The 16,109-nt window shown below is 32.9% G+C and overlaps 1 protein-coding gene across 2 annotated transcripts in view; it reads right to left on the minus strand.

The window, feature by feature from the left end:
* Chm (CHM Rab escort protein) overlaps positions 1-16,109 on the minus strand; it is a 166,703-nt gene that overhangs the window by 92,983 nt on the left and 57,611 nt on the right. For both annotated transcript variants that reach the window (XM_047536712.1, XM_047536711.1), the window contains exons 5-7: positions 7,593-7,965; positions 1,225-1,341; positions 586-706 (exon numbers count right to left, since the gene is read on the minus strand). In XM_047536712.1, the coding sequence (XP_047392668.1) occupies positions 586-706; positions 1,225-1,341; positions 7,593-7,965 (611 nt within the window). The remainder of the gene's footprint in view (positions 1-585; positions 707-1,224; positions 1,342-7,592; positions 7,966-16,109) is intronic.

Here is a 16,109-nt window from a genome sequence, read left to right on the forward strand (position 1 = left end):
TCTATAAGAACCAGTCAACAAGCAGAACTTAATTAACAAGAATAAAAATTAAAATCTAGGCTGGGTATGGTTCTGCATGCCTCTAATACCAGAGACTTAAAAGGCAGAAACAGGGAGATCACAAGTTTGAGGCCAGTCTTAGCAACGTAGCAAGGCCCTAAGCAACTTGATGAGAACCTGTCTCAAAACAGATAGATATATACATACATACATATATACATACATAAATAGGGCTGGGAATGTGTCTCAGTGATTAAGCACCTCTGGGTTCAAATCCCCAATACCTCCCCAGCAAATAAACCTAAAATCTAGCATAGCATTTCTAATATGTTCAAACTATCTGCACATATGGCTACTGGCAACCTGAAATATGACTAGTGAAACTAACGAACTGAATATTTAATTTTATCAAATTTTAAATAGATATATGTCAATAATGGCTCACCTATTTGATACTGCATAAATGAAATACATTTTAAAACAATAAGTACAGTAATAAGTTGCAGTAATAAGTAACAATAAGTCACTCACCAAGTATATTAAAAAGCCCAAAGTGGAAAACATGATTGAATGAAAAAATAATACCTTTATATTCATCAGGATGCTCCTCATATTCCATACAAAAGGTAAGAAATTTCATTAGCATTCGCTTTTCTACCATAGTAAGTTGTTTGCTATTAAAGACATCAGCTCTGGAACAAGGGACCTGAAGAATATTATGATTTTAAAATTAAGAAACTGCTTTGTAATGGTACAAATATTCCAAATTACACTTTTTTCCCTTTAATTATAATAGCAGTAGTATTTCCATTCTACTATGGCTGTTTCATCTTACCTTATATCAGTTCTAACAGCATCTCTATTAACTTCAGAGCTATTTCAATTGTGAGCTTTCTTACTTCATTCCACCAACCTATTCTTAATGCCACTAAATGTCTAAAGACAAATCACCCTTAATGGGGAACAAATGACAGTTCAAATCTAGCAGTACTGCCTAAAACTAATACTTCCTCAACATCAAAATCAAGCTGCAGAATAACTCATCAGAAATTAACACTAGAAAACTTAATTGAACAAATCTTACCATTTATATTTGTAAATCCTGATGCAAGAGGAATTCACTGCCTTAACAGGAAAGACAGCAACCTTATTTGCTTATCCTTCCAAAATGAACCACAATAACTTAAGCACATATTCAGTTACAATACTTGATCAGCGTAGTACCTGTTCCACTCTTCCTTCACGAAAAGCAAGAATCCTGGTGATATTTTTAAACTCTGCGTATCGACTAACATTAGATTTGATTAGAAGATCAATTAGCATTCCCCGAGAATACAGGAGCTGTACACAGAAAATATTTTAGAGTATAAAAGGCAAAATTATGGAAACATGATAAACACTAAATATACATTTTTTTAGATTTTTAATTCATACAAAGTCTATAAATATTACATATAACATAATTTACTAGTTTCACAATTCATTATCTGAAATTCAAAATTCAAAAGCCTCCACTACCCAAAAAAGTATTTTCATAATTCATTTGGCAGCAAAACCTTACCCAAACTGATATAAGGCTGTTCTGTGTAGCAATATATTTGAATATGTACACATACCACTGTAGAAATGTTAATGTATTTAGTTAGAGTATCTTCTTAGACCTAAGAATGTTACACTTTATATATAATATACTTATATTATCCCCTTACATATATATATATTTTCTGTAATTCAAGTATATATATATATACTTGAATTCAAGTATATATATATATACTTGAATTACAGAAAATACCAGAAACCAAGGTTTGGATAAAGAATTACACACCTATATTCGAACATGTGGTTACATGAAGATATGAGCTAGGTGTTCCTGCTCTCTTCACCAAAAAAAAGACAGAAAGAAAGAAAGAAAAAGATTTGTGAGCATTCCACTGAAGGAGTGAAATTATAAGGGCCCTCTGTAATTCTAGCAGTCTAGGTTTACATGAAATACATATTCCTCAAGAAGCAAGAATTGCTAATTGCCAGCATGTACATGACAGGTGGATGTAATCTTTCAATCTTTCAAAATGTTTCATAACTAATATCAGAAAGACAAAAAGACTGACGGTATTATCCAGCATGTTTTAAATTGAAACATATGGTTAAAAGCAAGAGATGTGACTACTTCCTCTAATCATGCTACCTTTAAATAATGTCTACAACTCAATAAACACTACAAATGTAAATGACGCATCCATACAAAATGAGGATAATAAAATAAAATTTTCTTTATCATACAAAGGAAAAGGAAATCTCAAAATCAATCTGAAGTCTGAGCATCCAATTTTATGAACTATTATAATAGTTCAGCATTATACAGAACAAAATTGTCAACGCATTTAAAACACTAATCTAATTACCCCAAATATGACAGGTTATTTCATTACCTTCTTCCTAACACACCTCAAAACTAAGATACGGAATGTGATTATAAAACTATCTTTTTTAAATGTTTTATTGATTCATTATAATTATACACAATAGTAGGATACATTCTTTAGATACTTGTACTTTTGTAGAATAAGCACAAAAAATGATTATTGGTTATTTTTAGATATATTAATTGTATAATAATAAATGGGTACTTGAAAAACAGTATTTGTTTAAAAACATTAGAGATTCAAATATTCTTCAATAGCCATATATACAGTCACAAATATTAAAATATTAATATATAAAACATAGACATGTGCTTTCATTTAATAAGACCTCTATAATGAAAACTACAGAACTCTAAAGAAAGAAATTAAAGATCTTAGAAACTGGAAAAATCTCCCATGCTCTTGGATAGGCAGAATTAATAGTGCCAAAATGGCCATACTATAAAAAGCAATTCCTATTAAAATCCCAATGACATTCTTCATAGAAATAGAAAAAGCAATCATGAAATTCATCTGGAAAAATGAGAGATCCAGGATAGCCAAGGCAATTCTTAGCAAGAAGAGTTAAACAGGAGGTATCACAACACTAGACCTTATATTATACTACAGAGCAATAGTAGTCACAAAACAGCATGGTATTGGCACCAAAATAGTCATGTAGACCAATGGTACAAAATAGAAGACACAGAGACAAACCCACATAAATACAGTTATCTCATACTAGACAAAAGTGCCAAAAACATACATTGGAGAAAAGATAGCCTCTTTAACAAATAGTGCTGGGAAAACTGGAAATCCATACACAGCAAAATGAAATTACACCCCTATCGCTCACCCTGCATAAAACTCAACTCAAAATGAATCAAGAACCTAGGAATTAGACCAGATACCCTGCACCAAATAGAAGAAAAAGTAGACCCAAATCTTCATCATGTTCGTTTAGGACTAGACTTCCTCAACAAGACTCCCAAAGCACAAGAAATAAAAGCAGGAATTAATAAATGGGATGAATGCAAACTAAAAAGCTTTTTCTTAGCAAAGGAAGCAAAGAACAATGTGAAGAGAGAGCCTACAGAATGGGAGAAAAAAAATCATTACCACAAACACTTCAGATAGAGCATTAATCTCCAGAATTCACAAAGAACTCAAAAAACTTAACACCAAAAATACAAACAACCCAATCAATAAATGGTCTAAGGAAATGAGCAGACACTTTGCAGAAGAAGATATATAAGCAATCAACAGATACATGAAAAAATGTTCAACATCTCTAGTAATAAGAGAAATGAAAATCCAAACTACCCTAAGATTTCATCTCACCCCAATTAGAATGGCTATTATCAAGAATACAAGCAACATAGGTGTTGACAAGGATGTAGGGAAATGGGTAAACTCATACATTGCTGGTGGGATTGCAAATTGATGTAGCCACTTGGGAAACAGTATGAAGATTCCTTATAAAACTTGGAATGGAACCACCATTTGATCCAGCTATCCCCATTTCTAGGCCTATACCCAAAGGACTTAAATCAGCACAGTACAGTGACATAGCCACATCAATGTTTGTAGCAGCTGAATTCACAACAGCTAGATTGTGGAACCAATCTAGATGCCCTTCAATAGATGAATGGAGAAAGAAATTGTGGTATACATACACAATGGAATATTACTCAGTCATGAAGAATAATAAAATTATGGCATTTTCAGATTAACAGATGGAGTTGGAAAATATCATGCTAAGTGAATAAATCAATCCCAAAAAACCAAAGGCCGAATGTTTTCTCTGATAAGTGAATGATGATACATAATGGGAGAGGGTAAGAAAATAATTCAGGAACACTGGATTGTATAGAGGGAAATAAGGGGCGGGGAAGTGGCGAGGGGAAGGAAGATAATGGAATGAGACAAACATCAGTACCCTATGTACATGTATGACAACAAAAATGTTGTGATTCTATATTGTGTACAACCAGAAAAATGAAAAGTTGTACCCCGTTTGTTTACAATGAATCAAAAAATAAATAAAATTAAATAAGATAAAAAATAAGATCTAATAAAGCTTTTTTAATTTTTCCACCAGGGGTTGAACCCAGGGGCTCTTGAACACTGTGCCACATCTCAATCTCTCTCCATCCCTTTTTATTTTTTAGTTTGAGACAGGGTCTGATTTGCTTAGGGCCTCTATAAGTTGCTGAACTTGTGATCAGCTTGCCTCAGCCTCCTGAGTCCCTGGGATTGGTACAGGCATGTACTACTGTGCCTGGCTAAAGCTTACTATTTAACGCCGGCTTTAAAAGGAAGGCATTTAAGATACCATTGAAGAGTGAAAATCAATTTCAATTAAAATTGGGATAGACTTTTGTTTCTGAAACTCATAATCAACAAATGTGTATCATATTTTCACATAATCTCTTTGTCACGACTTTTTAAGTCATCTACCACAGCAATTTCACAGTCATGAGAGACTAAAGAATACTTAATGAAAACGGGAAGTACCTTGAATAATATTTTTGCTGTACTTGGCATGTTGTCTCTATAATTAGTTATGAACTTACTCAAAAATGAGTCATAAGAATTCTATTTTTGATTTCTCTAATAGTTTGAACAGTATAAAACTGTATGTATTTAAATTAATTAACTTACCCTGAGATGACTTTTAAATGATTATATAGTTAGGTATGTTTTATAAACAATAAAGTCAACTGTATTTCTTAATAATACCATGATGATTTTGAGATATGCATAGAAACATCAAGTATTTTGCAATTATCAAATGACTTTAAGAAAGAGATAGGATAAAGGTAGATAGAAAGCAGTTATTCTAAACTTGGTGGTAACAACTGCAATTATTAGAACAGATTAAATTTCCAAGGAGTGTTTCATTGCCCCAATAACATGGATTTTGATTTTCAATTCAGTGGGCACTGAATAAATGCTTGTAAATGACTATCATTTTAAAAAATGTCTATAATCTTCCTGTATTGTTATGCTTACATGTTCTCTAGATACTTCTACTTTCGTAGAATAAGTACAAGAAATGATTACTAATTATTTTTATATGAAAATCCCATGAAAAGGGCTGGAGCTGGAGCTCAATGACAGGTTTCATGCCTAGAATGTGTAAGGCAATGTGTTCAATCCTTAGTACCACATAAAAATAAACAAAGGCATTCTATCCATACACAACTACGAAAAATTAAAAAAAAAAACATGAAAACTATGCAAGGCAAAGTACAACTGCTTAGTCTAATGACTCTGGATACATCTGTCTTTCATTATCCAGAGAAGTAGTATTACTAACCACTCAAACCAGTGAAAACACTCAGAAATCTCCTTCAGTGTCTCCTCAGTTGTCTCAGTTTCTAGGTAAACTTATTCCTATAACTAACATTTATTTTCTCATTCAAATTATTTTCTACAAAAATCCTTACATTTGAAACAGCACAATCTTCTCCCATTTTCCTTTGCAAGATACATACTGTATTTCAGCTAACATAAGGGATAGAGTCATTTTTCTTTTTAAGATAGGATCTTGCTATGTTGCCCATTATGATTTTCAATGACTGAGTTCAAGGAATCCTCCTATATCAGTTTCCTGAGTAGCTAGAACTGCAAACATACAACACAGCGCCTGGCTTTAGTCTTGATTCTTGATCACTTTCATATCATTGTTTCTTTAGTAAGATAATCGAAATTTCAAGGAAGTAATTCAAAGTGCAATTTTGAGAACAAGGTCAACATTTTCTTAGACTACCTTAGTTTTTGTTTTCTTTTTTAACTGATTTCAAGAATATTATTCATAAAAACAGGAAGATTTAGTGAGGTAGGATGAATTTTCCATCCAGAGATAAACAACCAAGGTAACAGGAAAAGAATGTTAGTCTATGTGCATGGTAGGGTCAAAGTTGATGGAGAAGGTGGAATACATGATACAGAAATATGAAGTAGGTAGTAGCCAACACAGATTGTGACAGAATCAGACACAGAGTGCTTTGTGATAGAAAGAAAAAACAGTAAATACACATACACATTTCTAAGCATCAATTTCAAAAGTAACAGGAGTATGAGAATATATGTTTATATCAGTAAACTGTGAGGGCCATGTGTTGTTCCCTCCCTCTTCCCTATCACTTGGAACCCAAAGAAAGTAAAATAAATTGAAAAAGTTTAGTTTTGAGGTAATCTGATGTAATTTACTACTCTTTCTATTTCTTTTCAATATTTCATTGTGTACTCTCAACTTACAGGATTTGGTTGCTGTTTTTTCACTACTTTCACCAAACCCTTTAAGGTCATGATCCTTTATCCTACTGGTTTTCTATTATTTTACACTAAACTAAAATAGTCTTTCTTACTATGAACCCAATAGAATATTGAACCCTACCATGATACAGGGACCTTTTCTGAAATCACACTGAACTAACGTTAAGAGTTAAAAATGGAAAGAGGAAGTACTGGAGAATGAAATGGAGAAAACTATGTCATACATATTTATGAAAATGTCAAGATGTACCCCGCTATTATGTGTAACTATAAGGCACTAGTAAAAAAAATCAAAGCCAATAAATGAAATTGAATGAAAAATAAACTGAAAAAAAAAGAGTTATGGATGGAAACACAACTAAAGACAAAAGCATTCTTCCCAGCTTCCCTATCACTATCACTATTAAATTATCCTCCAAATTCCTTGTTCCTGCACATGACTTTCAAAAATGCATTGATTTATTCACAATATTCACTGTCACAAAGATGTTAAAATAATACAATATATATAAAAGCTAAAAAAGTTGATGTAAACTGTAAGAACATAGGTTTGTAAGCAGTTTCATTAGAATTCTTCATAGATTCATACTGTTCGTGCATTAGGAGAGTATCAGGATGAATTATGTGTCCTAGTACAAAGTCATTCTTCAAGTACAAAAGTATTATTTAAGTAAAAATTAAAAACACATTAAAGTATCTTTATGTGAGCATTTTAGTATGTTTCTAACCTGTAGTTAAAGAGTAGTTTACCTGAATTATAAACTTTTGGCTAGTCTTTTTATAAAACAAATGATGTACATCTCAGAGACTAAAATTAGGCAAAGTAGATGTATGGGCCCATATGCTATTTTTAACCATTTAGTGCTAGTTTGTTCTATAAGAAAATGGGTAAATGGTACATACCTTTGATACTAAGTCAATATTAAATCTCCTGCCTTCTTTAACAATCTGTGAGTAAGTGATCCGATTTTTCTTTGGTTGTTCTGCAGTGTCCTCTGCTGTAGGCACATTTTCATTTGGTTTTTCTTCTGAAGTTTTACAATCACTATGGTTTTCTTTCTCCCCTGTCTCTTCAGCATCATTCACTTCTAGGGCACTCTCAGGATCACTGCTTGGAGTTTGCTCTTCGGGCATTTCACAGTTCTCAGTGCTTAATGGCTCATCTTCTGTAGGCAGGCAGGCAGAATGTGCAGCTTCTGAGGAGTTCACAGGTGTAACAGAAGCATGATTTTTCTGCAGTGCACCAGCTTCTTCAACATATTCATGCAAATCCTGACTGATAAGAAATTATAAAAATAATCAGTATCATGATTTTGATAATTCTAACCAGCCTCATTATTATGATACTTGAACTTCTCATGGTATCTTTTACTCTTTTATTATAGAGTTCAGTGTGTATTTGGACATAAATGAGCCAGACATTATACATTCATTAGTTAAATTTTCAATACAATACAAAGCAGAATTAAGAATCTTAAAACACACATAACAATTTCAGGGTTAAGGAGGCCATGACACAAATTTTTGAGAATTTAAGGCAGATATAAGAATTGTATTTTAAAAGCAAATCAACACAGCATAGTCTTCAGAATTAACGATTTTGAGTTTGAACCCTGGTTCTATGGTAAGTTTTAACTGTGTAATTATTTATTATCTCTAAACTATTTATTTATAACATGGGGATAATACCACATACCTTCAAGGTTGTTTTGAAGATTAAATAAGATAGGGCATGCAAAAAACTTAGCACAGTGCTGGTATATATTAAATGCTCAATAGTGGTAATTATCAAATATGGTCATTACTGAGAAATTCTTGATCTGATGAATTGATAAGAGAGTAAAATGGGGAAAAAGTCCGTCATGGAAAGTTTAAGTTGGCTTATCACAATGCAAAATCTAAAAGGACCTTTCTGTATTCTTTCCTGTCATATACTGTTTTAGCAGTAATGTCTATTACACTATTAGAATTTCCATTTTCAAAATTATTACTAAAGTTAATATTCTCAGTCCATCATCGTCTTGATGGCTACAACAGGTTCCCAATCAAGTCTGGTTGCATCAGGAACTCCTCCACAAGTAATACTCTTTTCATTAAGTTGCCTTACTACTCAATTATCTACCCCAATGCCTTATATTTGATGGGTCCTGGCAAGTAAACATCTGCTAATTAACTGTTCAAGGACTAAATGTAGCCCTTCCTTCTATCAAATGTAAACCCCACCTCCCAAATAGCTTCTTTCTGTCTCTAAACCAAATTCCCTTCTTTACTATTCTTCTGTTTTTAATCTCTATTATTTTCTAACGTGGCATTTCTAACACCCATTTGTCAACTCCAATCTTGTGGGCTATTATTCCCACTCCATAATATAACAAATCCCCCATTGTCAAACATAGTTTAACGATTTATTGATTCTAAGAAAGAGTTTAAATCTCAGATTTAAGAAGTCTTCCTTAATGCAACCACATTCATCAACTCTATTACTCTATGTACCCATAATACATACATGCAGTTTTTGCATTTATTTCTTGATTCCTGTTTACTAGTCCTTCAACACAGGTTGAACATCTCTAATCTGAAAATCCAAACTCTTAAGTGTTCCAAAGTACAAAACTTTCTGAGCATCGTGTCAGTGCTCAAAAGGCTTTGAATTTTGGAGTATGTTGGATTTCAGGTGTGCAGATTAAGAACATTCTATAAAGTCCATACAAATACTCCAAAATTAAAAAGAAAAATCAGAAACACTTCTGGTCCAAGCATCTCAAATAAAGGATACTACCCCTGTACATGCTTTCTCTTCTGAATTAGATTTTAAATTCTGGTGTGAGGACACTATGAAAACTTTTCTTGGGTGCTCTGTACACTACCTACTGTGCTACTGATATCATTATCTAATAAAGGCTTGATGAAAAACTAGGCTGTGTATGGAAAATACATTTCTAAAAATGTGAAGCAAACATATTTGTAGAAAGCACAAAAATTAGACCAATATAAAACTATTATAAATTCAAAAGTCTGTGTGCACTTAAAATTCAAGTCCCTATTAAAACTAACACAATAAACAGTACAACAAAAGGGGAAGAGTGAAGGAATAAAATAACACTCAAACGTCAAGAAATAAACATTGTCACAATCTAGCAATTTTAATGAACTCTAATGAAAAATTAATTGAAATCACTTTTAGAGCAATACTTTTCAAATCTATAGTGAAGAACCCAAGTTCTAGTCCTAGATACATTATATTTAGAAGATAAAAGACAAGTCAACTGTCAGATTCCCCCACATAAAAAAATGGGCCCATCTTCCTTAGCTTTCATTAGAGTTGGAAGATAAATAAGCCATCTCACATGTAAAATATTTTATAAACTCTGAAGGTTATTCAAATATAAAATACTAATAAGATTTAGGATATTGTTAAACTCCCTCAGTTCAAACACAAAACACGTGTACTTAGGTTTTCTGTGATCACATGATGGAAGCTCTTTGACCAAATAAACATACAAGAGCACCATTGCCATTAACAATTTTAAAAATCAAGAGTGATTCTATGAAATGTGATTTGTGTATTTTCTACAAAATAGTTCATGCTCTGTATTCACTTTTAGTACTTTGAAAACCAATAAAACTTAAGTGGTTCCATGAGGGATCTAAGGTGACAACTTTCAGCAAAAGTTCCACATTTAAAGATTAAACTAAGAAATAACAGGATAATTAATCACACTTTAAAGATAAGGCAGAATATAGCAAGTTCCCTTATTACAAACCACGATGATGACACCACGGAAATTGAGCATAGTCAGTGGCTCTATTACATTACATGAAACAGGGTTTTACAGAGTAAATTAAATTCATTAACCAGTGCTAGACAATCTGAAAGACAAAGTCGAAATAATTAAAGGTGCAAGTGTAAACAAAGATATTCTTTCAGAATATTTTACATTCACCAAATTTTACGTTTTACTCATCTCAACATTATAATTTGGTAAAATTCTTAGCACTGCAAAAAATACAAGCATTAGAAATGCAATATAGTCCTCACCTTTGATTAAAAACAACCAACAGTATTTTTGGAGTTCTGCCAAGACTGAGATCAGTATCTACCAAGAAGTTATAAAGACACCAAAATCTCTTAAAAGCACACACAATTCTGCACTAAGCAAAATTCTGTTCATCAAAAGGAATGTCTTCTAAATTTAAAACCTTATATTGTAGTAAAAAACGTTTTCTCAAAAAGACATTTCACCTTCAAAGAAAACTTCATAAAATACTTCAATTTTAGTAATTCAAATATATTTGAAAACCATAAAAACACATTTGCCAATTATAAAATGGTGTTAGTGGACTGTAAGTCTTAAAAGAATCCTTTAGTTCTAGAATATTATAATGATCTTAAAAGATAAAACAATCTGTATCATTAGGTCTTGTTGCGACCAGTACGACCAAACTCTCAGGTCCGGTGAGGGGTGAAGGGGGTTTGGAAAATAAAGATTCACAGACATAATTCTTGAAGATTAAGCTGGGATCAGGTGGAGCTCTGCTCTCTGATGGAGATGCAGATCTAAAGAGTTATGCCAGCAATCTTTTTTTATATATGTCTCATTATCAGGTTAATGATTATGCAACCATTATTTGTATTCAGAAAAATTACAGAAACTGGGACACCCTATGTAGCTTTTCCATAGTTGCAATTCATAGTTGCAAAGTGCAATGTTAGGAGCTTTGGGTAGCTCTCAAAAAGGTCCACTGTTAAAAGTTGCTATAAGGTGGGCAGGAACCAGAGAAGTGGAGCTGATGAAACACTGTGATTGTCTAGCGTAAGAATTCCTTTCTTACCAGGAGCTATGTGCCTGAGATCAAGGTTATACCTGATAGGTTTCTTGCACAGAGCCTCCTCATGCAGGGCATTGCTACAGTAGCTAGGCATTCTGTGCCCTTGCACAGAAACCTTCCCAGGAACCAGGCATGCCACAGCCAGGAGGGCATCAGAGACCCCTGATCTCAGTAACTACTCTCCGATTCTCTGTCACTGCTCTCAACAAGCTCTTATAAAATTTTTCACTAACAAACTAGATTTCACAAATTAAATGTCATTTATAATGCTAATTTGAATTCCAGAGGCCATTTATAAAATGCAGTACAATGATATTTTTGAGATAATTTTCCTAACTACAATTGCTGAATACCATTTGTGTCAAGTAATTTTTTAATAAATTTCCAAAATCTATATATAACTGTGAATTTGGATATAAAATCAGATATTATCTGTACTTCTAATCAATTAATGGTACTAACAAAGAAACATCTCCAAGTGAAAATGTCTTATTAATACCTTGTAAGTCACCCTTTTAGATGAGTCAAATGGAAGTCTACCAACAAGCTGGTTAATTTATTCAGAACAGTTGCTATTTATTTTTTTAACAATTTGCAACATTTTCCCCAATGTAGCTTGTTACAGAAATTGTATTCTTTTGCTCTGATGTATGCACTTTGTCCTAAGGCCATTCATTTTTTTATTTGCACAGTATATGTTATACTGTTACCCAGCTGTTGATTGCTAAAATAAATGGTTAATGGTTACTCATAAGAATTACAAAATCATACTACACAAAAAAATATTGTTCTAGAAAGAAACATCAATCCATCTTAGATTGCTGAAATATCATATATTGGTATACATATACCACTATGTGTTCCCTACTTAAAAATAAGAATACAGTTGATGGTCTGGGGTTGTAGCTCAGTGGTAGAGTGCTTGCCTGGTACATGTAAGGCACTAGGTTTCATCCTCAGTACCACATACAAGTAAATAAATAAAATAAAGGTATTGTGTCCATCTACAACTAAAGTAATATTTTAAAAAAGAATGTAGTTGAAAATATCAACCTTTTGGTACATTTCTCCAAGAACAAAATGTCATCAGGTGTTATACAGCAGATACAATAGTAGCCTACTCAATAACTATTACCCCCTTTCTCCTTGCTATGAGAGCTCCAATTTTGTTCCAGTATAAGGCAGAAGGTACAGTCCTAGATGAAACATGCAGGATCGAATCCAGTTATGATAACTTTACAAGCCTCCACTAGTGATAAGATTTAGGAGTAAGCCTAATCCAGTTTTAGCTGACAAGTTAACAGAGTCTGCTGGGAAACTCTTGGTAAAAATTTTCTAGTATAATAAAATGAAGCATGCATGAATTAGGAAAAAAATCTCCCTTCCTTTCATGGTTAAAGATTTCTGTTGTGTGAGAAACTGGAATTGTGGCAAGCACCTTGTAATCCAGAATGGAAAGCTAAGAGAAGGAGTTAAGCATTTTACTTTCCCATTACAGATATAATGGCTTTATAATGCCATATACCATTCTAGCAAATGAAAGAAGTGAGTACATTTTCTTAGGATCTCATATTCAAAAAGGAAACAACTTTATTCACTTGGTGGGATGGCTCCTTCAATGTGCAATCATGTGTTCATCTGCTGACTAAAATACAACGTGTTATATTCAACAGGTAAGGTGGTCCATGGCTATAGTCCCAGCTGCTCCAAAGGCTGAGGTGGGAGGGAAGCTGAGGTGGAAAGATCACTTGAGCTGACAAGTTTGAGGCCAGCCTGGGCAACATAGCAAACTCAATCTCAAATTAAACACACACACACACACACACATACACACACACACACACACCTGGACATGTTGGTACAGGCCTTTAATCCCAGCTACTCTTGAGCCTGAGGCAGGAGGATGGCCAAATTCAAGGCAAGGCCAGTCAGGGCAACTTAACAAGAGTCTGACTCAAAATAACAAGAGCTGGGAATATAACTCAGTGGTAGAGAAACCTGGGTTCAATGCCCAGTATCAAAAAAATAAATTAATTAATACTAACATGATCCTGTGGAAACAGGACAGCCTTTTGAGTTAGATAAGTATGGGTTCAAATCCTGGTTCTGGTATTGCTGGTTATCCCAGCAATTCAGTTTATTTACCAGTAAGATATACCAATTAATTCGTGTACATGACTACTGCACAGAATGAAATTAAATGTAATAAAATATGTAAAGTGCTAGGTTACAACAGTTGCTATAAAGATAATATATAATAAGTGCTGGCACTTTTTCACTTCCCTTTCATAAGTCAATCATGTAATCACAAAAGATCATTTCAGCCAGGCCCAGAGGAGCATACCTATATTTCTAACCACTCAGTAGGCCAATGCAGGAGGATTTCAAGTTCAAGCCTACCCTGAGCACCTAATCAGAACTCTGTCTCAAAATATAAAGAGTGTTTTGGCAGTATCTCAGTGGTAGAGTACCCCTGGGTTCAATTCCCAGTACTGCCAAAAAAAGGTGAGGTCATGTCAGTGAAAAACAATTTTCATATCAGAAAAATATTTACAGGTTCAAACTAGAAATTAAGTCTACTTATTTGAAGCAGCGCTCAGGATAACACAACTCTAAAAATACAACATGGATAGTCAGGATTTATGGCACTTCAACTTAACCTATGATAATAATCACAATTTACAATTTAGTGCTTAGATCAATTGTGCAATAACCCAAACCAATGAATTTAATGTTCAAATTATTACTAAAACCAATGACCTGAACATTTCAAAATATTTTTTGAAAATAAGTCAAAAGCAATTAAAATTTTATGTTATATACGTACATGAATATACAATTTTATTGACTTTCAAAATATTTTTTGAAAATAAGTCAAAAGCAATTAAAATTTTTATGTTATATACGTACATGAATATACAATTTTATTGACTTATACTTTGAGGCATTTTCCAAAACCAGTAGGAATGGGTTTGCACTAGTTCATTTGCATTCTTGCCCTGTCCCCCATGCAACCAAATATAAAACTAGAGGGGCTTATAGTATGACTACAATATTATTTATGGCCAAGAAACATATACTTTATTCTTCCTTGATATTAAATAACTAAGTGGCCTATATGTGAATCAAACTATAGATTTTGGTTTAATGAACACCAATTCTAGAAATAATCTAAATCATCTGATCTAGACAGCAAAGAAAAGTCACAGTATTTCAGTCTTTTTATCATTATAAATTTGCCTTTAGATAACATTTTGGAAATTTTAAAAAATATTTAAAGTAATATTCCATATTTATAGTGCAATAAGAATTCAAGTTTGACTTCTCTCTATAAGTTGAATATCCCTTATCTGAAATGCTTGAGACAATAAGTCTTTCTGATTTGGTTTTTTTTCCTATAAATGCACAAAGTCCCCAAGAAGTGAAAATAACTGCCTTCTGGGGAAAAAAAAAGCTCATTGAGTGAGCTTGAGTGTTAAGTAGGAAAAAAATTAACCTGTAGTATGTGGTTATAGATAGAAAATACATGACTCTCAACAGAAAACAGATGCTTGGGGAAAAAAAACCAAAATAATTATCTAGTAAGTACATTCAGCAAAATCTGAGGATACATTCTAGATCAATATATGAAGATCAACTGCATTTCTAGGTACTAACAACAATGATCAGGTAAAAACCAAAATTAAAATGTTAATACTATTTACAATTGTTCCAAAGAAAACTAAATACTTAAGTATACAATTACCAAAACATGTCCAAGATCAGTAGGCTGAAAATTAGAATGTTTTGTTGGAAGAAAAAAAATGGCCACCAGGGACTAGGGTTGTAGCTCAGTAGTAGAGCGCTCGGTTAGCATGTGCAAGGCACTGGGTTTGATCCTCAGCACCATATTAAAAAAAATAAAGGTATCATGTCCACCTACAACTAAAACTATATTTTACAAAATGAATACCACTGTTCACAGAATGGAAGTCTCACAATAATAAAGATATCAATTATCCCTAATGTGATCTGTGCACTTAATGCAATTTCTACCAAATTTCTAGGAATGACTTTTAAGACATAGACAAAACATTAATATGGAAAGGCATAAACTGTAGTTCAACCAATCTTTTCAAAGAAAAATAAATTGGGAGGAATCACTCTATCCAGTATTAAGGTCTATTACATAGCTGCAGTAATGACTGACAGTGTGATATTAGTAGGGGAAGACATACAGATCCCAGAAATACATACATTCAAGTAGTCTAATTTTTGACAGGTAAAAATAATTCAATGGTTAAAGTACAGTCATTCGACAAATATAGATGAAGCAACTGAATGTCCTTAGGTTAGGAGGGGAAAAAACCTCAACCTAAACATGACACATTATACAAAATTAACTTGAAGGGAATCGTGGATTTAAATACACAATATAAAACTATAAACCTTTCTTTTATAAATAGGAAAAACCTTCTAGATTTACAGACTTTACACAAAAAAGCATAATCCACAAAAAACAACCTGTAAGTTGAACCCCTTCAAAATTAAAAATATTTGCTCTGCAATCTATACTATTTCAAGAGCATAAAAAGACAAGCTACAGACTGG

Source organism: Sciurus carolinensis, chromosome X (assembly GCF_902686445.1).
Source record: "Sciurus carolinensis chromosome X, mSciCar1.2, whole genome shotgun sequence".
NCBI lineage: Eukaryota > Metazoa > Chordata > Mammalia > Rodentia > Sciuridae > Sciurus > Sciurus carolinensis.